The sequence below is a fragment of the Acinonyx jubatus genome, chromosome A3 (genome assembly GCF_027475565.1).
Source record: "Acinonyx jubatus isolate Ajub_Pintada_27869175 chromosome A3, VMU_Ajub_asm_v1.0, whole genome shotgun sequence".
Classification (NCBI taxonomy): domain Eukaryota; kingdom Metazoa; phylum Chordata; class Mammalia; order Carnivora; family Felidae; genus Acinonyx; species Acinonyx jubatus.
Genome location: NC_069388.1, coordinates 812294 through 834575, shown reverse-complemented (window position 1 = coordinate 834575; position 22282 = coordinate 812294). Strand labels below are relative to the sequence as shown.

At 62.2% G+C, this 22282-nt stretch overlaps 1 protein-coding gene and 1 long non-coding RNA gene across 4 annotated transcripts; one reads left to right on the top strand and one right to left on the bottom strand.

Annotated features, from left to right (window-relative positions):
* Window positions 1-1899: 1899 nt before the first annotated feature.
* Window positions 1900-21857, bottom strand: HELZ2 (helicase with zinc finger 2). 3 transcript variants are annotated; one of them, XM_053199706.1, is made up of 20 exons: window positions 21723-21857; window positions 14021-15121; window positions 13572-13755; window positions 13388-13495; window positions 12505-13025; window positions 11772-12413; window positions 9916-10699; window positions 9546-9621; window positions 5676-9462; window positions 5412-5518; window positions 5192-5323; window positions 4945-5106; window positions 4716-4863; window positions 4492-4608; window positions 4194-4386; window positions 3896-4030; window positions 3473-3691; window positions 3180-3336; window positions 2897-3064; window positions 1900-2537 (listed from the first exon to the last, which is right to left on the bottom strand). In XM_053199706.1, the coding sequence occupies exons 2-20, from the start codon at window positions 15037-15039 to the stop codon at window positions 2413-2415; spliced, it is 8784 nt and encodes a 2927-aa protein (XP_053055681.1). In that variant the 5' UTR covers window positions 15040-15121; window positions 21723-21857; the 3' UTR covers window positions 1900-2412. The 3 variants fall into 3 exon arrangements, with proteins under 3 accessions (XP_053055681.1, XP_026902328.2, XP_053055682.1); XM_027046527.2 differs by lacking the exon at window positions 21723-21857 and adding an exon at window positions 16161-16290; XM_053199707.1 differs by lacking the exons at window positions 2897-3064; window positions 21723-21857 and adding an exon at window positions 16161-16291.
* On the top strand, window positions 16298-18345 carry LOC128311071 (uncharacterized). The gene is made up of 3 exons (XR_008288997.1): window positions 16298-16457; window positions 16968-17228; window positions 17319-18345. It is a non-coding gene; the product is annotated as an uncharacterized LOC128311071 (long non-coding RNA).
* Window positions 21858-22282: the final 425 nt, after the last annotated feature.

Here is a 22282-nt window from a genome sequence, read left to right as displayed (position 1 = left end):
CCGCTGCCCATGCCCTCGGGTCGTCAACGCCCCCTCCTCTGTGAAGCCCTCCCTGACTCCAGGCTGAAAGGTTCTGACTTCCCGCCTCGGGGCCCCTGTCCGTCCTCCTTTCAACTGCTTTTCACCAGCCAGGAAAACTTCTCCGAGCCTGGACGGCTGCTCTTCCAGGTAAGGCCGCATGGCCCCTCTGCAGTCCCACAGTGAACACACGGGCCTTAGAGACTCCTTTTCTCTTTGATTCTCTGTGACTTCCAATCCCTGCCGAGACCCATGCTGGCATCTAGGGAGGCCAGGGCCCTGGCGTGCCTTCCTCCGCACAGCCGGTGCTGTGGCTCTGGGGGCTCGGCCACAAGCATGCCGAGTCCTGAGTAGCCCAAGTTGGCCTGGAGGGGGTGGGCGTTGGTCCAGGGTCAGAGCCTGGACCCTGCAGGACTCCAGCAGGACTGGCAGCTGTGGGGACTCTGGACTTGGACTGTGAAGCCAGCCCTGCTTGGGGTCAGAGTTCAGTAGGCAGGCCCTGCCCAAATTCCCTGGACACAGCTTGGGGCTGTAGCCCACCCTCACCAAGTCAGCCGCCCCCCGCCCCACCCCACACCCCCCACCCTCCCGGCAGGCCGAGAGCTGTGACGTGGCGACGCCAGCCTCTCCGAGCTCGCTTGTCCGGCATCTGGCTGTAATGGGCTCCTGACTCTTGACAGACTGGGTAGCCACCCTGTGACCCAAGAGGAGGGGCCACCCCTCCTTGCCCCCCAATAAAACCTCAAACACCCAGAAGGGAGAACTTTCAGAGTGGTCTTTGTAATAAAATTATTATTCAATCATATAACACAGAGCCAAAGAAAAGATATAAAAATTGGAATGTAGACATTGGATTTGTAGAAAGCGCGGAACGCATAGACACATCCTCCCCCCGCCCCTCCCCCGCCAGCAGAGGGTTCAGTAAGGCCACAGAGAGGGCACACCCCTCCTAGAGTAAGCGGCTTATTTGCAGCAAACCCTCAGGCCATGGGGACCGTGGAAGTGGTGGAGGGGGGGGTGCTGGGGTCTGGGGTGGCCCGAGGTGAGGGCTGATATTGAGGCAAGAGGTTTCCAGAAAAAGCAGGATATAAATACACCCTGAGAGGCAGGTGAAGGTCCTCAACCTTGCAAAGACAGACTCGCAGCACAGGTTGTCCTGAAGGCCCTGAACCAGGAGCAGGCTTGAGGTTGTAAAGGGGAGGAAAGCTCAGGGTGAAGGCACAAGGCTGCCCATCCAGGGGGCGCTCAGTCCCAGCCCCCACCCACACACCACAGGTGTGCCGCCCGGTATAGGCGGGGCTGTGTGGGCATCTGGTTCTGCTCTGCCCTTCCTCCTGAGAGGACACAGGGCTGTGGGCCCCAGTCAGGTGGGGCAGTGATGACAGAGGAAAGGCCCTCTCTTCCAGGGAGGCCTCTTGGCCCTACGTTTGGGCGAAGGACCTTGTTCCAGTAATAAAGACACTGGTTTTTGGTTTATTTAAAAATAGAAAATAGGGGCACCTGGCTGACTCGGTAGAACAGGCAACTCTTACTCTCAGGGTCATGAGTTCAAGCCCCACATTAGGCATGGAGCTTACTTTAAAGAAAGAGAGAGAGAGAGAGAGAAAGAAGGAAAGGAAGGATGGAAGGAAGGAAGGAAGGAAGGAAGGAAGGGAAAGAAAGAAAAAAAAGAAAAAGAAGAAAGAATAAAGAAAGGAAAGAAAGAAAGGAAGCAAGAAAAGAAAGAAAGAAAGAAAGAAAGAAAAGAAAGAAAGGAAAGAAAGGAAAAAGAAAAAAGAGAGAAAGAAAGAAGAAAGGAAGGAAGGAAAGAAAGAAAGGAAAGAAAAAGAAAAAAAGAAAGAGAAAGAAAGAAGAAAGAAAGGAAAGAAAGAGAGGGAAGGAAGGAAGGAAAGAAAGAAGGAAGTGAGAAAGGGAAAAAAGGAAACGATGAGCTCCACAGCCAGCGCCCAGTGTCTCAGGGATGGTGCTCAAAGACCAAAAAGTAGCCCCAGCAGGATTTTCTTCTGACCCCAAGCCTTCCTAGTAACACCAGAAGGTCCAGAGGACCTCCCCGAGCCCCTGACCCCTGAGATGTCCCCTGTCACCAGATTTCCAGACGAAAGGCTCAGTAGGGAGAGAGGGATTCTTCCTCCCCAGTGCAGGCGCACAGCACGTCGGTATGGTGGGGCCTGGCCTGCTCTCTGCCCTGGGGAGAGGCCAAGACTCCAGAAGGAGATTATTGCTCAGAAGTTGGCCTCAGAAACCCAGTCCGATAGGCGGGGTGGCCACAGTGCCCACCGAAGGCACACGGGATGCTCCTGAGTGGTGCCTGACTAGGGAGCCCTCAGAAGAGGGCACGGTCTTTTCCTCCAAGTCCTGGCAGCTTGAGAGCGGTGGGCAGGTGGAGAGGGCTCTTCAGGGAGACACGGCTGGCCTCTTCCGAACTCGCACCTGGTTGGCGGGCACAAGGCTCTGCTGGGCCTCGCAGAAGTCCAGGAATCTACGCCAGAGAGGGCAACAACGCAGGAGGCGGTGGTCTCCTGCAGGGGTGGGGAGAGGGGAGAAGAGTCCATGGTAGACCCCGGTCCCGCCCCAGTCCTCCCCTCCCCCAGCCAAGCAGCCACCCCCCCCGCCCCCGCCAGGGAGGAGCCCCGCCCCCGCCCCGCCCCCCACCCCACCCAAGAAGCCACGCCCCCAGGAGGAGCCCCGCCCCAGCCCTCCCCATCCCCAGCCAAGCAGCCACTCCCGCAGGGAGGAGCTCCCCGCAGCCCTCTCACCTCAGCCAAGCAGCCACGCCCCCAGGGAGGAGCCCCGCCCCCGCCCTCCCCACCCCCAGCCAAGCAGCCGCACCCCCAGGGGGGAGCCCCGCCCCAGCCCTCCGCCAGCCAAGCTGTCCCACCGATGAGGCAGAGCCCCTCTTGGGCCCGGGTGATGGCCACGTTCACTTGGTTGGGGTCCACAACAAAGCCCAGGAACTTCTTAAGCCAGCTCTTAGTCGGCCGCTGGTCCAGGTCACTTTCCTGGCACGTGCGGACCGTGCTCACCAGCACGTAGCGCCACTCGCTTCCTGCGCAGTTGGGCAGGCATGCTGAGGCCCCTGTCAGCTGCCGCTGACCATGCTGCTTGCATCCTCCCTCGTGACCCGCTGGCCCACGTGCCCCCTGCCCCAGAGCCACCCTCACCCTGGCTCTTGGAGATGGAGCACACAGTCACTCCAGCGACACCCTCCCGCAGGAGACTCTTGCTGATCTCTGCAGCCTGAGCGTTGTAGGGAGTGAGAACTGCGATGTCCTTGGGGTCCACTGTCCTGCCCAGGGTCATCTGTTTGGCAATGCGGACCTGAGGGACCAAGAGGGTGTTGTCGAAGCTAACCCTGGGCGCCGGAGCCTCACCTGTTCCCTCGGTTCCTCTGCCTCCTCCTCCAGGAAGCCCTCCGTGACCAAGGGGCAGCAGGAAAGGCCTCACGGACACTCACCACCTCTGTTACCTCCTCCAGGTTGGCCTTGGAGTTTTCATTGCCTTCATCTGTGGACACCAGTAGGCTCTGTTCATGGCCTTGCACGTGGCCAAAAATGACAGGGCAGCTCTCCTTGTCAATGTGGCCGAGGACGCTGGGTGGCCGCCTCAGGCCCTGCCAGGTCTTCAGCTTCCCATTGTAGAACTCCATGGACGGGAAGGTACAGATGCCCTCGTGCTGCAAGGCAGGGCATAAGCCAGAGCAGGTCTCCTGTCCACCTGTCCTGGGGCCGAGGGCTGGGGTCTCGGGGGGGGCCTGCTGTGGCCCCAGGACAAGGCCAGGGTGGACACAGGAGGTAGGGGTGTGGGCAGCAGCACCTGTGGCACCCCTGGCCTCGGGTCACATCTTGGGCGGGAGGGGCAGAGGCTGGGACGGGCTTACCATGCGGTACTGTGTGTCCAACATGTAGGCCTCCGTGTGGTACCTCTCGAAGAGAGACCGGTCCAGCCCCAGATTTTGCAGCTGCTCGTTCTTGACCACAGGCCGCAGCTGCTTGTGGTCCCCGAGAAGAACCACCTGGAGGGACAGGCAGGTGTGGTCCTGACACCCCCCAGACCCAGAGGTACCCAGCTCCGTGGCCGCTGCCACTCGGCCCTGCCTGCGGTGCTGCCCTCTTAGGCGAAAGACCACGCCAGGGACGCCTGCCTGGGGCTTCCGGCTCTCCGCCCACCTCACTCACCTTCTCAGCCTTCGAGAACTTCACCAGCGGGATGAGGGTCTCGGGCTCTGTGGCCATGCCGGCCTCATCGATAAGGATCTGCCGGACGTTGAGCTTCTTGAGGCTGGCCAGGGCCGCACATGAGCACGTGCACAGGATGACTGTGTGCCGGTCCAGCTCGAACTTCCGTGCCATCCCCAGGACATTCCTGTACCTGCGTGCGGTCACCGTGTGGTCATCCGGGGACACCGTTTCCCCCTCCCCCCTCCCTCTGCCACCTCCACGGCAGAGGACAAACCCCACGCCCCTAACTGCTTACCAGCTGAGATCCTCCTTGGAAAAGATCTCCCCTTTCTGCAGCCGGGCGTCAAGCGCCCTGATGTCTGGTGCATAGGGGTTGGAAGCCTGCCGGATCCTGTGGTGCAGGGTGATGCTCCTGGGGTGCGGGGGGGACATCTGTGAAGCCCCGCGTTAACCCCTGTCCGAGACAGGACGGTGGGGCCTTTTGCCTCCACCCACAGGCAGACGGTGGAGAGACCGCACCTGAGCGTCTGGTTGGGACTGCCCTCCCGAGGGCTCTTCTTGGGCAGACCCCTGCTGCCCACACCCGGCATCGGGAAGTCCGCAGCCTCCGCCTGCTCACTGTACACTCGAAGGGGCTTCAGCTCCGTTCTCCTGCTCAGGAGCAGTCCTGGGGGCAGCGGGGCATGAGGGACCGTTCCCCGGGGCCAGCACCCCCAGGCAGAGCCCCCACACCACCAGCCCAGCGCACCTGCCAGGACGTCCACCGACTTGTTAGAGGGGCCGCAGTACAAGATGCAGGGCCCCCCCGGCTGCTTCTCCTCACTGGGGGGGGCACAGGCCCCCACCTGCTCCTCGTTTGACTTGTGAAACCAGAACACAATGTGGAAGCCCACCACCGTCTTCCCTGCGCCTGCGGGCAGAGGGCACCGTGAACAGGGTCCCCCGGGCCCGCCCCGGGCAGCCGGAAGCAGCACCTCCACCAGCGTGAGCCCCACCTGGAGGGCCCTGGATCACAGTGAACTGCTTCTTCAGAGCCTCCCTGATGGCCCCATTCTGGCTGGGGTTCAGCGTGTGGCGGCCTCCGGGGAGGTCGAACGTCTGTTTCTCCAGGAGCCTGCCGTAGGTCCCTAAAGAAGGGCCAGGCCTCCGTGAGCAGGGGCCCAGGGCAGGGCTCAGGCACGACGAAGGGACATGGGGGAAGCCGGAGGGACCTACCCCGGCGGAGGGTCTGCTGGCAGTGCGCAGGGATGGGCTGGCCCAGGGCAATGCTGATGACCAGCGGGGACGCGTCCTTCAGCCCACACACGGCTTCTTCCTTGCGGCTGGGGGCAGGTGGCAACGAGGGTGGACACCAGAACCTCCACGGGACTCCCCCTGGGAGGGGCCGCAGCCCCACCAGCTACGCCCTACCAGCCGAGGGAACCCAGAGTGTCCTCCACCCGCCCCACCCACCGGCCTCTCCCCGTGGAGGCCACTCACATGTCAGGAAGCTGCTTGGGCAGCACCTCGACGGTGAATGGGGTGCCCGGCCTCAGCACCTCTTCGGGAACCTTCTCCATGGCCACGTGCTGGACGGAGAAGTGCACCTGCTTGGGGACCTCCTGCCGGTCCGCCTGGCTCTCTCTCAGGTCCCAGTCTTCCGTCAGCCCGTGGGCCACCCACGTGTACGTGTCGGGGTCGATGCTCAGGAAGGGCCCGAGGCTGCTGGGCCTGGAGGATGGGGCGGCCGGGGGAGGCTGGCCGGGTCCAGCACCGGCCCCAGCCGGCAGCCCCTCGAGCCGGACGCACAGGTAGCAGTGCCTGAAGCTGAGGTCGGCACAGCGCTCGCTGAGGAAGGAGGTTTCCAGGCAGAAGGCGCCCCGCAGCCGCCCCTGCGCCGTGCGCTCCCAGGATATGCGCACGTGCTGCAGCGTGACCGAGTCATTCTCCGAGACCGCGCTGGTGGCCGCCTCCAGGGAGCAGAAGGGCCCCCACACGCGGCAGTGCTCGCCCACGTCCGAACACCGGTCCCGCCCCGCCTGGGGCATCTGGCCCGAGAAGCAGTCGCCTGGCCTCTCCACGTGCTCCAGGCAGAGGGTGAGGCCGGGGGCCACGGTCCACAGCTGCAGGGTCGGTGCCAGGAACCCGCGCTGCAGGGTGGCGCTGAGCTGCACCTGCAGCGTGTCCCCCGCGCCCAGCTCCCGAGCCACCTCCACAAAGTGGCCACAGTGGCTCCGCCGCACCCGCCCCAGCTCCCGCCGCTGGGGCTCCGCCGCACCTCGCTCCTGCACCAGGGCGGCCGCCTGGGGCCACCGCTGCTCCTCCACCAGCCGCAGCAGCCGTTGCCACAGGTCGGCGTCCACAGGCCGGGTGTGCGGGTCCAGCAGGGTGCCGGGCGGCGGGGAGCACGGCCTGCCCTCCTGCACTGAGTAGACGCGGCGCCGCCACGAAAGCCGCAGGCCCGGCCGCCTCTCCAGGCAGCCGGGGTGCTCGGCCAGCTGCAGGGCGCGGTAGAAGATAGGGCAGGGGTCGGGCAGGGTCTCGCGGTTGGCTGGGAAGAGCAGCTTGAAGCAGCGGGCGCCCGCCTCCAGGTCCACCACGAAGCCCAGCTTGCTGCGCGACTGGGTCTTGAGCTGTACCGCCAGGTGCAGGCTCCGGGCCCGGCGCTGGTAGCTCTGGGCGCGCCCGTGCTGGTAGCCAAACTCGTGGCACAGCCCGCCGATGTCCCGGGCGGAGTAGGCGGAGCCGCCGTGGCCCAGCGCCAGCAGGATCAGCCGCTGCAGCACCACGTCCAGGTACCTGCGGATGGGGGAGGTGGCCCACGTGTAGCAGTCCACCTGCAGCGCGTAGTGGCCGGCCACCGGCCGTCCGCCCTCGCCGGAGCGGCCGAACACGGAGCGGCCCAGGGCCTTGCGGAGGTCGAGGCCCACGGGCGCCAGAGGCGGGTGCACGTCGTCCGTGGTGATGAGGTCCGCCAGGCGGTCACCGTCGTGGGCGCGGGCTGCGAGCTGGACGTGCCTCCACAGGGAGGCCAGGAGGTAGAGCTGCGGCGGGGGGGGGCCGCAGCCCCCCAGGTGGTGGCGGAGGTGCAGCGACAGGGGCACCAGCTGCCCGTGCTTCTCGCGCAGCGCCGCGAGCTGGCGGTCACTGGGCGCGGGCTGCCAGCGCAGCGGCGTGACCGTCCGCGTGCGCTCGCTGCTCACCAGGAGCTCGGCCACCAGGCTGTTGAACTGGATCATGTACTCTTTGACCATGACGTGGGCCGCACGGAAGCCCAGCGCGCAGTCCTCGGTCGGCTGCTCGTAGTGGGCGTCCGTCTGCAGGCGGTGCCGGCGCAGCACCCGGGACAAGTGGCACGCGGCCACGACGCAGGCGTCCACGGAGTCCAGCTGGGCGGGCAGCTCCTGGCCCGCACCCGGGTGCCTCTTGATGGCGCGCTCGGCCTCCTCGTACGACAGCTGGCGGTCGGAGCGGATCACGGAGGGCGCGAAGCGCAGGCTTTTGAGCTGGTCGCTGCCCTTCTCGACGGTGAGGAAGAGGGAGATGGCCAAGCGGTCCTGGCCCGGCAGGAGGCTGAGCACATCCTGGCAGAGGCTGTCGGGCAGCATGGGCACCGGCTCCCGGTCGGGGGCGTAGAACGCGGTGCCCCGCCTGCGGGCCTCCACGTCCAGAGCCCCGTCCCTGGGGACAGAGCTGGCCACGTCAGCAATGTGCACGGCCACTTCGTACCTGGCGCCCAGATCTCGGACGCTGAGGGCGTCATCCAGGTAGCGGGCGCCCTGGGGGTCCACGGTGAAGGTCAGGAAGCCGCGGCAGTCCTCCCGGCGGCCGGGTGCCCAGTGCTTCTTTGAGGCCCTGCAGGTGGAGGCCGGCTCTGGCGAGGGCTCCCCCAGGCCGTGCTCCAGGTCCAGGACGCGGAGGCCCCGCTCCCAGGTGCTGGCCTCGGGCAGCACCTCCAGGACGATGCCCAGCGGGTAATAGAAACGCTGCCGCCACAGGACGATGCGCACGCGGAAGAGCCGGCTGCCCCGCGCCTCGGCGGTGAGCCGCTCGTGCCCCACGCGCTGCACGCGGCCCTGCAGGACGCGGTGGATGGGCACCCGCAGGGGGTCTTTCAGCTCGGCCACGAAGATCTTCGTCACGGAGCCGTCGATGGGGGTCATGATGCGGGGGTCCCACTCGTCCATGCGGCACACGAACACCAGCTCCCGGTGCTTCCTCTTCAGCACGCCCACCACGCGGCCCTGCAGCCTCCCCGAGGCGCCTCTGTCTCCGCCCAGGACCTCCACCAGCACCTCGTCCCCGCTGAAGGCCATCCCACAGCGCAAGCGGCCCCTGACCTGGATGGGGCGGGGGTCCACGCCGTCCAGCGGGACGGCCGTCGCCCGCTCAAAGGTCTCCTGCACGAAGGCACAGTGGCGGTACAGCTCCGGCTGCGAGCGGAGAAGCTTCCGCAGCTTGGCCCGCGGCAGGTTCATGTACCCCCAGGCCTGGTGCGGGGACTCGGACCCGGCCACGGTGTCCAGAAGCCCATCTTCCCGGACGGTCACCATCACGTTCCGGCCTTCGTCCAGGAGCTCCTGCAGGATGGAGTCATCGGCGTTGAGCTCGCTGTCAGGCCAGAAGTCGGACTCGGAGTCCTCAGGGTCCTCGGGGTCCCTGCCTTCCGTGGCCATCAGCCCTGCTCCCGCGTCCCCGGGGGCCACGTCGCCCCTCGCTGAGCTCTCTGCTGATGTCGTGTCCTCCACCTCCGTGTGCCCCACTGCTGGGCGCCCCCCGGCCGTAGACCCCGACGCTGTATCCCCAGCCTCTGCCGCCTGTGTGGCTGTGTCTCCCGCCGCCGTGGTCCCGGGCAGGAAGGTACCGCCTTGGGCCACCGCCCCCGGTTCCACCTTTTCCACTGCTGTGCGCGCTGTAGCTGGGCCCTCGGTTGCCCCCTCCTGGGGGACAGTGCCCTGCGCCACAGCTGCCAGCATTGGCTCTGCTCCGAGGGCCCAGTGCCGCCTGTGGACCACGGCCTGCTCGATGTGCCCCAGCGACAGGCCCTCGGGGCAGACGCTGCGATGCTTCACACACTCACAGATGAAGCTCTTCCACAACTTGCTGCAGGCCCCGAAGGAGCAGAGGGCCACGGCGTCACCCACAGCCACCAGCTGGGACTGGGCGCGGGTCATGACGGTGTTGAGCACGCGGGCGTCCGTGAAGAAGCCCAGGGCAGGGGCCTCGGGGCTCCGCAGGCTGTGCGGGCTGTGCACGGTGCTCAGCACCACCACCCGGAACTCGCGCCCTGCGGGGCGGTGCCGTCAGGCCGGGCCGGGCTCGAGGGGGGCCCCCGCCCTGCCCTCCCCGCCCCCAGCACCCAGCACCCACCTGGCAGGACCTCGAAGCTGCCCACGGACACCTGGCCCAAGTCCCTCTTCCTCAGCTCCTGCCTTAGCGCGCTCACCTGGAGACACACGGCCGGAGCAGCAGGCCCGGGTGAGCGCTCTGTGTGCAGTGAGGGTCCCCGGCAAGGGTGGGACACTGGCCCCCGCACCCTGGTGCCCTCGAGCCGCCCGGCCCTGGCACCAATCACATGGTGTCTGGAAGATTAAGTCCACGGCCAGCCTCGCAGAGGCTGAGAAGGCCCACCGGGGCGGGGGCGCGCGGGTCCCCCAGACCACCCAGGGACCCCCCCCGCTCCTCTGAGCTGCTCTGACGGGAGTGGGGAAGGGGGGCTGTCCCGGTGGCCGGGGCTTACCTGGGCGCCGTGGGACACCACACAGATGTGCCTCTGCTCCCGGCGGCCCCAGCAGTGGGGCCAGGAGGCATAGATCTCCTGCACCTTGGCGATGACCTGGGCAATCTCGGCTGTGTTGAGCCAGGACGTCCTTGACACGTCACGCTCAGGGTTGCCCGCCACGTGGCAGAACGCGAGCGGGTAGTGCTGGGGGTGGCGAGGAACCTTGCCACTGGCGTGGATGGGGCTGCCCTTGGCCACGTAGAAGTGACGCGAGACGAAGCTGAGGATGGCCTCGGTGCTGCGGTAGTTCTGGTGGAAGATGACGCGGCTGCGCCGGGCCACCTCGTGCGCCTCCTGCTGGTAGTGCTGGAAGAGGCGGCACAGCAGCGTGTGCCCGGCCGCCTGGCCCGGGGCCACGCTGAAGAGCTTGGGCGCGACCTGCATGTGGTCACCGGCCAGCACCACGCGGGTGCGGGCCGTGGCATAGCGCAGCGGGGTGAGGGCCTCGCACTCCAGCATCTGGGCGGCCTCGTCGATGAGGATGTGCGAGAAGAAGCCGGCAGGCACCCTGAGCTCGCGGGCCTGGGAGGTGGTGGTGATGACGATGCGGTGCCTCTCCAGCTCCGCCCGCGTGGGGAGGCGGAAGGCCCGGCCGTCCTCCGTCAGGCAGCAGTACCGCAGCGTGGCCGCGTCCGTCTGGCTGGGCGGGCGGTCCGTGTACATCACCCGCAGCGGGGTGGCCTCAGGGTGGCCGCTGCTGACGTGGCCATGGAAATGCTCCTCAATGTAGATGTCGGCCGCACTGAGGGGAGAAGGGCCCACGGGGCCTCAGCCGCCGTCCGCTAAGACACCTACAGTGAGCCCAGCCCAGCCCGGATGCCAGGAATTCAAGAGAGGCAGACAGACCTGTGTCCTGCCCCCACGGAGCGTAAACGTCAGTGGAGGGGACAGACAGACAGAGAGACAGGGAAGGTCAGAGCCGGACGAGGGGAGACGGCAACGGCACAGAGGGTCTAGGTGGTCAGGGAGGGCTTCCTGGGGGGGGTGAAAGAGCTGGCCGTGCAGAGAGGCAGGAAGGGAACAGCCGGGCCACTGCCCAAGGCAGCCCAGGGTGGCCAGAGGCTGCGGCTGGCCCTGAGCTCAGCTCCCAGTTGGCTGTCAGTGGGTGAGCAGTAAGGTTGGGCGTGGCTGGAAGGGGCCCTGAGGCCAGCGCGTCCTGGGGACGCGTCACAGCCCTGGGGCATCTCAGAGACCCAGGGACCCCCAGGCCCACCCCAGGGAGGAGTGGTGGCGGGGAGGGCTCTGCCCAAGCAGCAGGAAGTGTTGGGAGCTAAGAAAACCATACTGACCGCGGGAGACCATCACAGCTGAGACAAGAGTCTGTGTTTCTCTGAAAGACCACAGCAGAGCCCCCCTCTCCCCGGGGAAGTGCCAGATGGGCCATGCCGGACCCCCTACCCGCTGCTCTCTCTGGCTCGGGGCCTTTGTGGAGGCGCCCGCCCCTCCCCCATACAGCAGACCCTGACCCCCGGGGCACCCTGTGCTGGGCCTGAAGCACAAACGTCCCCTGTCCCTTTCGGCCCAGGACCAGTCAGCTATCAGGGAGAGTCCCAGGGATCAGAGTGACCCTGACGCAGCCCAAGGGCTGCACCGTGCTCCCCCGCCCCCCTCCCCCCAGCATGCGCCGAGCAGCCAGAGGAGGAAGCTCCGCCAGGCAATCCCGGCAGGTCTCCTCTGGAACCAGCTGCCCAGACCTCCAGGGAACCTGAGAACCCGGGCTCCCCTTCTCCTGCAGCGACACCCCCACAGCGGTGCCCTCGCCCCAGCCCAGGAAGCAGGTGGCGGGCCGGTCCCAGGGGTGGCTCCGGGCTCACCTGTTGGTGTGCGTGCAGATGAGCACCTTGGTGTGCGGCTGCCGGATGACCTCCAGGGAGGCCACGGCCAGCGTGTAGGTCTTGCCGGTGCCGAAAGGGCCGTAGAGCAGCAGCGGGGCGACGGGCCGCTCGCCCCTGGGGCTGCTGCCCGCAATGAACGCCACCGCCAACTTCTGCTTCTGGTTGCCGCGCAGCACGGGCAGGGCGGGCAGGGGGCGCGGCAGCTCGCAGGCCGGCAGGTGGGGCACCACCAGGCGCTCCTCAGGCAGCGCGTCCACCGCCTGGTGCCAGAAGCGGAAGGTCAGCGGGTCGACCTGGAACTGCACCTCCAGGACGGGGCTGGTGTCGGGCTGCAGACCCAGGGCCGCGCAGCAGCGGGCCGGCAGCAGCAGCCACAGCGCCCTCTCCGAGCCAGCCTGGGCCTCCAGCCGCGCTTCGAACACCGTGTCGTCAGGGGCGGGCACGGGGGCCACCAGGGCGGTGCGGACCGCCCGGCTCAGCAGAAAGCCCTGGTCTGTGTCTGGCGTCAGAGGGGAGGGCGTGGGCACCTCGGCGTAGAGGGCCCCCGGCGGCGGGAAGACCATGCCCAGGGCCGGCGTCTCCAGTACTGTCCTCAGGGGCACCGGGCCCCGGAAGTTCAGCCTGGCGGGCAGGACAGGGGTCAGCCGGCCGGGGCCACGGCTCATGCGGCCGACGCCCCGGCGCCACCGCCCGCCCGCCGGCCCACACTCACTTGGCCACCAGCTCTTGCCGAACGGCTTCCTCCTCGTAGAGAAACTGGTGCATCCTCTGCCGGTAGTTGGTGCAGGAGATGGGACCTGGGGCCAGGCCGCCGGGGCTGAAGTCGAGGGCCAGGTCAGGCACCTTGTACTTGGCCAGCAGGGCCACCTGCTCGGCGGTCCGCTCCACGCCAGGCACCACGTGGCGGCTGCCACCGTGCCAGCGCTGCAGCTCCTCGGGGCGGCCGCGTGCCGGCTCCCCCTGGAGCCCCGGGCCCTGAGCCTGGCCCAGCTGCAGCACCAGCTTCCGCAGCAGCGCCGGCCTGCGGCCAAAGTCGAAGACCACCCACTGCTCGAAGGAGCCGAAGGAGGTGCTCTGCACGCGCACCTCCACCTGGAACCTGGCCGGCGAGGCCGCCGGCACGCGGAAGCGCTCGCCCCGTGCGTAGAGCCGGCCCGGCGGGAGGCAGGGCGCCACCAGCGAGAAGTCTGCTCCCAGCTCCTGCTTGAGCAGCGCCACGTGCAGCAGGGGCTCCTGGGGGAGGGACTCGATGGCAAGGTGGCCCCTGGACCCCACCCAGCGGTCAGAGACCAGAGTCCACCCTGCTGTGCTCCCAGAGGGGTGCTCGGCCCGTCCGAACCTCGGGGTTCCCCTCTGCAAGTGGGTCACCGAGCTGGCCCAGGCGGCCCCCCACGGACGCCGAGCAAGGTAATGGTGCAGCACAGGATGCTCAGGGCGCAGGTGGTAACCGGCCTGGTCCTCGCTCTCTGTGCCGGACACCCCACCAAAAAACCCTCACGGGGCTCGGCCCAAGCGGCTGAGGCTCGTGCTCCAGATCACAGACACGGGCGAGATCTCCGAGGCGGCAGCTCAGACCCCAAACCCCGACCCCTCACCTCAGAGCAGACGTCGAACATCCAGCTGTGCTGCGTTTTCTTCTCGTGGGCCTGATGCACCAAGGGCTGGCTGCAGGTGATGAACACGCCATCCACGGTCCCGGCCAGCTGCACGGAGAAGCCCGGCTGTGGGCAGGTCGTTCTGGCCCCAACGAGCCCCACCCGCTCACGAGGCCCCACTTACCACGAGGACCTCACTGCTGCTGTGCTGGTACTCGGCTAGCAGCCGCGCCTGGTAAGGCACCAGCCCCTCCTGCCACGCGGCCTGCTCCCGCAGCTCCACGTTCCGTGCCCGCTGGATCCACTCCTGCAGCTCCTGGTCTGAATGCGCCTTGGTGCAGATGTCCCCGTACTCACAGAGGCCGGATCTGGGAAAGGGGAGGTCAGCAAGCAGAGGCGGGGTGAGCCCTGGCCGCCAGATCCTGGCCTGGAGGTGGGGGAGGGGCACCTGAGGGCAGGGCTGGGGGAGGAACGGGGACCTCCTCCATCCCGTGCCCACGAGAAGAGGCCTGAATGGGCCCGCCTTAGCCACGCCTCAGAGGCCGGGGTGGGGGTCAGCCGGTAGGGAACACAGAGGGGACAGGAACCCCCTGGTTTCGGTCGAAGGGTCATCCCCTACCGCACGGTCCTTACTTCGGGCAGAGCTCAAACTCGGAGAGCCCGGCAGGCGGGCTGCGGTGTTTCCAGGGCACGGCCGGGTCCAAGGCCACCATCCACGCGTGCTCCAGGGATGAGCAGTGGTTCTCAAAGGCCTCCTGGGAGCAGCAGGTGACCAGGCAGGCACGGCAGTACAGCTTGGCTCCGGGGGGCTGGCGGTGGGGAGCCGTGTGCTCCTCCCCGCCGGCGCCGGGGGTCGAGAGCAGGTCCCGCCTCTGGAGCCCGTCCAGCTGCTCTGCCTCCCACACGGCCATCTCCACGGCGCTGTGTGCGTACTGGCAGCGGGCCGCCCCGTGCCGGCAGGGCCGCCCGCGCCCCACGAACCTGCAGTAGGCCAGGGGCTGGCCGTACTGGGGCTGCGGCCGCACCTCCACCACCTGCTGCCTGCGGCGGCCCTCCGTGCTCACGTGGGTCAGGAGCGAAGGGCAGGCTCCGTGCTGGGGGCACCGCCCCTGGGGGTCCACGGGGCAGAGGCGTGGCGGGCAGCCTTGGAAGCAGTGGGCACAGAGCAGCTGGAAGCGGCCGCCGTACTCGGCACGGATGGTGTCGGCCGGGCTGCGCGGGTCGCCCTGGGCCCCGCTGCCCTGCACCTCGCACTTGAGCCACAGACGCCGGACGTCGTGCTCACGCTCGAAGGTCCAGACCAGCGCCTCCTCCGGGCTCCGGGCAAACGTGCACTGGTGGTGGTGGCGCCGGCAGCCCAGCCCCGGGCTGTAGTAGCGGCACACTTCGTAGCGGGCAGGCCGCGGGAAGCTGGGCCGGCGGTCCACCTTGCGCCAGACGTGCTTCTTGGTGGCTCGCTTGAAGCGGGCCAGCAGGATCTCGTGGCGACAGCTGTGCTCTACCCTGCGCAGGAGGTAGGTGCTCTCGTTGAGCCGCTGAGTGCACTGGGAGCAGCCCAGACACAGGTCCAGTTGGGCGCACAGCCTGGCCAGGGACAGCTCCTTGGCGGCCGCCGAGCTGCTGGGTGGTGGGCCAGACCCCGGGGACGCCATCTCTGGCCTGGCTCTGTGGAGTGGCGTCCGAGGCTCACGGGTTCAGCCGGCGGTCTGGGGCTGTTCGCTCATGAGGAGGAGTCTGGAATGGGAGCAGCAGGGAGCAAGGTCAGGTCCCGAGGCCAGGAGGTCCACGTGGGCCCAGGTGGGGGCTCAGACACACTCTGACTCTCCGTCAGGCAGGGGCAGAGGAAACAGAAGCAGGGAGAACCCCGTCCCCCAGATGGGAGGAGAGGGTTGGTAGGTCCAAGGAGCTGGGCCCCATTGACCTTGACCCAACCAAGACCCCTCCCCTTCTGAAAGGTCTCTGGGCCCTGCTCAAAAGGAGCCAGCTGGCCGGCGAGTGGGAGGAAGGTTGCCCCGGCGACAGGAGCCCTGCAGGCTGGCAGAGGCTCTGGAGGCCCCTGGAGGCTTGGGGCTCCCCGGCAGCCTCCCGCTAGGGCCCTTGTATTGAAACGCTCGCTCCGGGAGCACTGACTCATCTGAACACAGCACCTCCCTGTTCTGTGAGATGGTGCACCCTGCACCTGCCTACAAGGGGAGACTGGGCTCCTCCCCGTGGGGGCAGGGGCGGAGGCAGGCAGAACCTTTCAGAGGCCGGCCCTGCCAGACAGGACAGGACAGGACGGCACATTTTCCTCCCAGAGGAAACAGGGATGCCCAGGATCTAGAACTTTCACAGGAAACTTTGAGGACAACACAAAGACGTTTTAAAGGGAAATGATTGCAGCCCCAGCCTTAAGCGGGAGAACCCACCCCACTCCAAAGTGAGTCTTGAGTCCACCCCCAGAGGGACCAGGGTGAGAACCCAGAACCAGGTGGATATTCAGAAATAGGAGGACCTAAAGGGGTCCGGAGATCACGGCCCCTCCCCAGGTGGCCAGTGTCGCGGCTTCTCAGGGCTGGGGGCTCAGAGGTAGCTTCTGGGTCCCCCCACCGCCTCACCACCCCAGCACCCCCTCGGGTGGGGTGCGGCCTCCCCTCCTCTCCCTCTGACACGGGGATCCCACAAAAGCCGGAGCCTGGAGGGCACTGGGCAGCCGCCACCTGGCGGGGAAAACCCCAGGCCCGGCCCCCAGCCCCCCGTTCACCTTCCCGGCCCCCCCCACCCCCCCGCTCACCCTCCGCGATCCTGTCTTCCCCGCAGCCCGGTGCACCGTCCCCGCCCCGCCAAGCGCCAAGCGATCACTTTCGATTCTGCCCCCAGGGTGACTCAAAGCGCTGACGCCCCATCGCGGAAATTACCTCACCGCCCCCCACCCCGCCCCCGGTACCGCCCTCAAGTGACAGCTCCTCTCCCCGCCCCCGGTGGGGCCCCGGAGCGGCTGCGACCCCCTCCTCGAGTCCCAGTGTCCGGAGCGCACAGACCCGCCCACCCGCGCGGCGCCTGGGCCTCGGGGAGGATGGGATCCTCCGAGGTTGGCAAGCCGTCCCCTGCGGCGGGGAGCGGGAGGGCGGGTGGAGAAAACCAGAAAACGAGAAATCAGAGCAAAGGGGGAAGGTGGTCCCAAGAACCCCGGGTGGGTGGCCGCTGACTGACCCCGGCAGCAGAGACCTGAGCCACAGCGCACCTGCAGGGAGAGGGCTGAGGGCTGGGGCAGTGACCCTTTCCTAAAAGGCTCCATCCAGTCTAGGTTAGAGGGGACCTGCCTTCTTACCTGGCGATGACTCTGGAGTTCTCTCCAGCCCCTTAAAATACTCAGGACATGTTTGGCCCATGCCAGCACCAGGACCGAGGGAGAGCTTCCCCCTTCTAGACGCAGGAAGCGTCAGGAGAATTTTGCAGCTTAATCGCATTTGACCCCCCAACTTTCCCTTGAGGAAACAGGCACCGTGGTCACTGGCTGAGGTTCAGCAGCTAGCAGCTAACAAAGCACCCGATCCCCCCACCATTACCTGACGTGACCCCAAGGACCCTTGCTTCCTAGATTCATATCCCTGTAGAGTCTCCTTGAACAATGAAGAGAGCTAACCCATGGCAGCAGTGTGACGACTGAGGCCACGTCACAGTACACGGTGCTTCCTCCCCGCTCTCAGGCCGACCGTGGGGGAAGCCAGCCTCCACGGTGTGGGGGCACTCAAGCAGCGGCCTGTGGAGAGTCCCATGCCAAGAAGGACGGAGGCCTCCCGCCCAACCCGGCCCGGTAGTTGGGAACGTGTGTGAGTCACCCCACGAGGAGACCCTCCAGGTGAGTGCAGCCTCGTGAGAGCCCCCACGCGTGAGCCACCAGCTAAGCCACTTCCAGCCACGAGCCAACCGACGTTTAATGTTGTTTTAGGTCACAAAGTCTGGGGGTGATCCCTCACACAGCAATGGAGGCCTGATACAGCAATATTGTTCCTCAGTGAAACCCACCTCTATGGAGCCAAGGTCAGCTCCATAGAGCTGTGTTGGGAGCGGCCAGTCAGGAAGTCGGCCGGCTGCACCGTTAGCAATCACACCAGAAGACTTGAGATACACAAGCGTCAAGTCAGAGGACAAAATAGAGGAGATATTCCATAAGCAATGGCAACAAAGGCCCAGGGATGAGCTTAACAAGAAACACGCAGGAAAACTGAAACGTTCCCAACAGACACCGTAGAAACTGGACCAGAATACCACATTCTTGGATGAGGGACTTAACATTGCATAAAGACATTAATCCTTCCTGAACTTATGTATGGATTTAATACCATCTCAGTAAACGTACGAGGAAGAATCAGGGGTAGACGTGCTCGTTTTAACTCATTAAGGAAAGCGTAACACAAACAAGCAAGAAGAGGAGGGAGGGTTATGCCAAAGAAGGAGTCATAAAAACTGAAGAAGGGAAACAGTCCCAAACTCATGTTACGAGCCCACACCCACCCCGGTACCAAAGCCGGATGGATACCACAATGAAAGAAAATTAAAGACCAATTGTCCTGATGAACATAGATGCAGACAGTCTCGCCAAAATATTAGCCAACCAAACTCAACAGCACATTAAAAGGATCATCCACCATGACCAAGCGGGATTTATCCCTGGGAGGCAAGATGGTTCAACATCAGCAAATCAACAAAAGTGATACATCACGTTCACGGAAGGAAGGATAAAAATCGTATGGTCGTCTCAGTAGATGCTTCTCTGCATGTGACCCAACACTGCCTCCTTTCATGATAAAAATGCTCAACAAACCGGGAATGGGAGGAATGTTCCTGGCATAATGAACACCATATGTGACAAGCCCACAGCTAACATCCTACTCAATGGTGAAAAGTTAAAAGCCTTTTTTCTAAGATCAGGACCAAGACAGGGATGCCTTCTGTCACCGTTTCTAGCCAACATAGCACTGGAAGTCCTAGGCGCAGCAATTAGAGAAGAAAGAGAGATAAAAGGCATCCATATCAGAAAGGAAGAAGTAAAATCATGTGTTTGCAGATGACATGATATTATATATAAAAAAATCCTAAAGACTCCACTGAAAAAACCTGCTAGCACTAATAAATTAATGCAGTGAAGTTGCAGGATACAAAATCAACATACAGAAAGCAGTTGTATGTCTGTACGCTAACAACAAACTATCTGAACAAGAAATAAAGCAATCTCATTTACAATAGCATCAAATATAACGAAATATTTAGGAATACATTTCACGAAGGAGGTGAAAGGCCTGTACGCTGAAAACAGTAAGACATAGATAAAGAAATTGAAGAAGACACACACAAGAAATGGAAAGATATTCCATGCTCATGGATTCGAAGAAATGATGTCCTGAAAATGTCCATACTACCCAAACCGATCTACAGATCCAATGTAATCCCAATCAAAATCTCAATGGCATTTTTCATAGAAATAGAAAAAAACTATCCTACAATTTATTTGGGACCACAGAAGACCCCAAATAGCCAAAGTAACCCTGGGAAAAAAGAGTAAAGCTGGAGGCATCACACTTCTTGGTTTCAAGCTCTACATACAAAGCTATAGTAACCAAAACAGTATGGTACTGGCCGAAATAAGGCACACGGGCCAGAGAAACAGAACAGAGAGCCCACACGTAAACCCACACAGATACGGTCAACTAACTTTTTATAAGCGTTCCAAGAACACGCAATGGGGATAGGCGCAGTCTCTTCAACGGATGGTGCTGGGAAAACCAGACGTCCACATGCAAAAGAATGACACTGGTGCCCTATCTTACACCACTCGCAAAAATTAACTCAAAGTGGATCAAAGACTTAAATGTAAGACCTAAAACCACAAAATTACTAGAAAAAGAAAACAGGGAGAAAGAGCCTTGCTATTTGTCCTGACAATGATTTCTTGGATATGACCCTGAAAGTACGGGCAGGGAGCACTAAACAAACAAGTGGGGTCACATCAGACTAAAGAGCTTCTGTTCCGCGAAGGCGCTATCAGCACATTGAAAAGGCAGCGTACAGAATGCAAAAAATATCCACAAACCATACATCCGATGAGCGGCTAATATCCAAAATTTGTAAGCAGCACATACAACTCAATAGCAAAAATAAAGAAATAATCAAATTTAAAAATGGGCAGAGGACCTGAATAGACATTTTTGCAAAGATGACATACGAATGAGCACCAGACACATGAAAAGATGCTCAGCATCACTCACCATCAGGGAAAACACAGATCAAAAGCACCAGGAGACACCTCACACCTGTTGGGATGGCGAATACCAAAAAGACAAGAGATAACAGGTGTCGGTCAGTGAGCATGTGGAGAGAAGGGAACCCTGTGCACTGTTGGTGGGAATGTAAACTGGTGCAGCCACGATGGAAAACAGTATGGAGGTTCCTCAAAAAATTAAAAATAGAACTACCGTCTGATCCGGTGATTTCTGGGTATAAATCTGGAGGAAATGAAATCAGGGTCTCCGAGAGCCATGTGCACTCGCGTGCTCCCTGCAGCACTATTCACAATGGCCAAGACGCAGAAACAACCTCAGTGTCTGTAATCAGATAAATGGGTGGAGAAGACATTAATTTAAAACGAGTAAGAGGATACTAGCCCTACCAGATATGAAAACATGCTGTAAACCCACTAGGAGTGTATTCCGGGAGTGCAAGCGGACAAGCGGCTCAAGGCAGCAGAACAGAGTCGAGAAAACGGCTGACTTGCGCACAGGGTTCCATACACGATGGAAGGCGGTGTGTCGGGTCCCCAGGAAAGGAGGTTCCCCTCCACCCAGGTTCTGTTAGAACTGCTGGATTTCTAACCATTCTGTTAGGACAACTGCTTAGCATCCTGAAACAAAAATAGGGCAGGGGGATTCTCTACCCAAGACCTTACACCAAAAATAAAACGGCAAATGGACCAAAGATTTAAACAGGAAAAACAAAAACAAAAACAAAAACAAAACAGCCATAAAGTCACTAGAAGAAGCCGAGGAAGAATGTGTTTATTTGTTAGTAGTCTTGTGGTGGGAAGGCCTTTCTCAGGAAAACCAACCCAAGCAGCCGGTGCTCCCATCTCCTCCCACGTGGTTCACTGACTTCTAGTTGATGGTTTGAAATCGGCCATGGAAATCAGCAAATGCTTTTTTTTTCCTTCTCAGAGAACCAGTAGTTAACCATCTACCAGCGCACCATTAACACATTCAACCACAAAAAAAAAAAAAAAAAGGGAAAACAAGAGTCAAAATCCAAACACAAACTGACAAAGAATTATACTTCATATCACAGCTCAAAGCTCTAAATGTAATGAAACCTCCTTTTGAGGAAATGCAAGTTCCAACTATATAATATTTTCCACCTCTCCATCAGCAAGGTCCCCAGACATTGCCCTGGCGGGGAGGGGGTGTCAGAACTGGAACCACAGTGGCAATCGGGCAGCACCGGGCCAGAAGCGCCGGGACACATCTGTCCAAAGGCTGACGGACGCACGTATGCAGAACCAAGTCTACACATGGCGTCTGTGGCAGCCTCCTGCCTAATCACAGTGGCCGAGGGCGCCCTGGTGCGCGTCATCACCAGCATCCCGTCCCTTGTGCCACCAACTACTCTGAGGCCATAAAAGAGGAGGCATCTCAAATGTCGTGAAATGCAGTTTTTTCCAAGATACTTTGTTAGAGAAGAAAATTGAGGTGTACCACAACGCACCTTGAGTTTTTAAGAAAAGAATTAAAAACTATACAAAGTTCAAAAGTCAGTTACAGAAATCAGAAGTAAACTGCATGGCCAGGAGAGGAGGGAGACTTACGTTTTTCCTTTACTTTTTTGGACATTGGAGTTTGGATTCAGTGCGCATATTCCTTAAGCAAATACAAAGGCAGAGTGTGAAAAGCACCACATTGGGTACTGAATCGTGGGCTCTTGCGAAGTAACCATCCTCTCTGGTCACTCACATGCCGGGGTGACAGCCTCTCCCCTTCCGGCCCTGCAGACCGTCCAGATGTCGATGGTGCCAATTTCATCTCCAAAACCCAGACCCACACAGCAAGCCCCAGCCTCTTCCCCTGCATGTCAGGCAGGCCTGTCACACTGCACTGGGCCCACACTTTCCCCTGCTCCTCCAAAAGCCTCCCGGGTTTAAGAAATGAGCACCCCATCCTCCCAGGTGCCCGGGCGCCCTGGACCCCTCCTCCCACTCCACCTCCAGCCATCAGCAAATGCTGCAGCTCCAAACCCAGGCCGCCCCAGAAAGCGTCGACGCCTACAGCAGCCTCCTGGCTCCCAGGTCCCTGCTACCATCATAGCATACCTTCCGACACTCTGCTCCGCTCCACCAACCAGTAAATGCAGCGGGACGAGTTCGGAAACGGATGATGTTTGCAACCTTGACAGTGACAACCTAAACAGATATTCATATCGTCTCCAAGTGTCTCCCCTGGGATGCCTTATAGTTACAGTGGAGAGCCCTCTCCTGGCCTTGGGACCAGGCACATCTGGCGCCGGGCGCCACGCAGGAAGGGACACCGCCCCTTCCTGTGGTTCCAGCCCCAAACGCAAAATCTCACGCCAATCACAAGGAAACATCGCAGACAAAATGCCTCCTCAGAGGCGTCCAGGCCGTGAGAGACCACGAATAGCTGGCCATTCGAAGAACCCATATCCGCACCTATGGAATTATGAGACGGTTAACAAAATGTGAATGTGGGCTGAGAACCAGCGATGTGTAAGTTTCCTGGTTTAATGATTGACAAAGTACGTGTTCTTAGGAAACAGGTGCTAAGGGGCGGGGGTAAAGGGCATGATGTCTGCAACTCGCCTGCAGACGGCTCAGAAATCACCGTGTATTTATGTAGTAAACCAAATGGGACA

Bases quoted from the DNA above. Each gene is read 5' to 3' on its own strand.
- HELZ2 (XM_053199706.1), bottom strand. From the start codon at position 15,039: ATGGCGTCCCCGGGGTCTGGCCCACCACCCAGCAGCTCGGCGGCCGCC. The intron at 3,337-3,472 runs GTGAGTGTCCGT...TTGGTCCCTCAG, and splicing joins TGGAGGAGGTAACAGAGGTG to GTCCGCATTGCCAAACAGAT. The intron at 2,538-2,896 runs GTGGGACAGCTT...CCACCCCTGCAG, and splicing joins AGAGGGGCTCTGCCTCATCG to GAGACCACCGCCTCCTGCGT.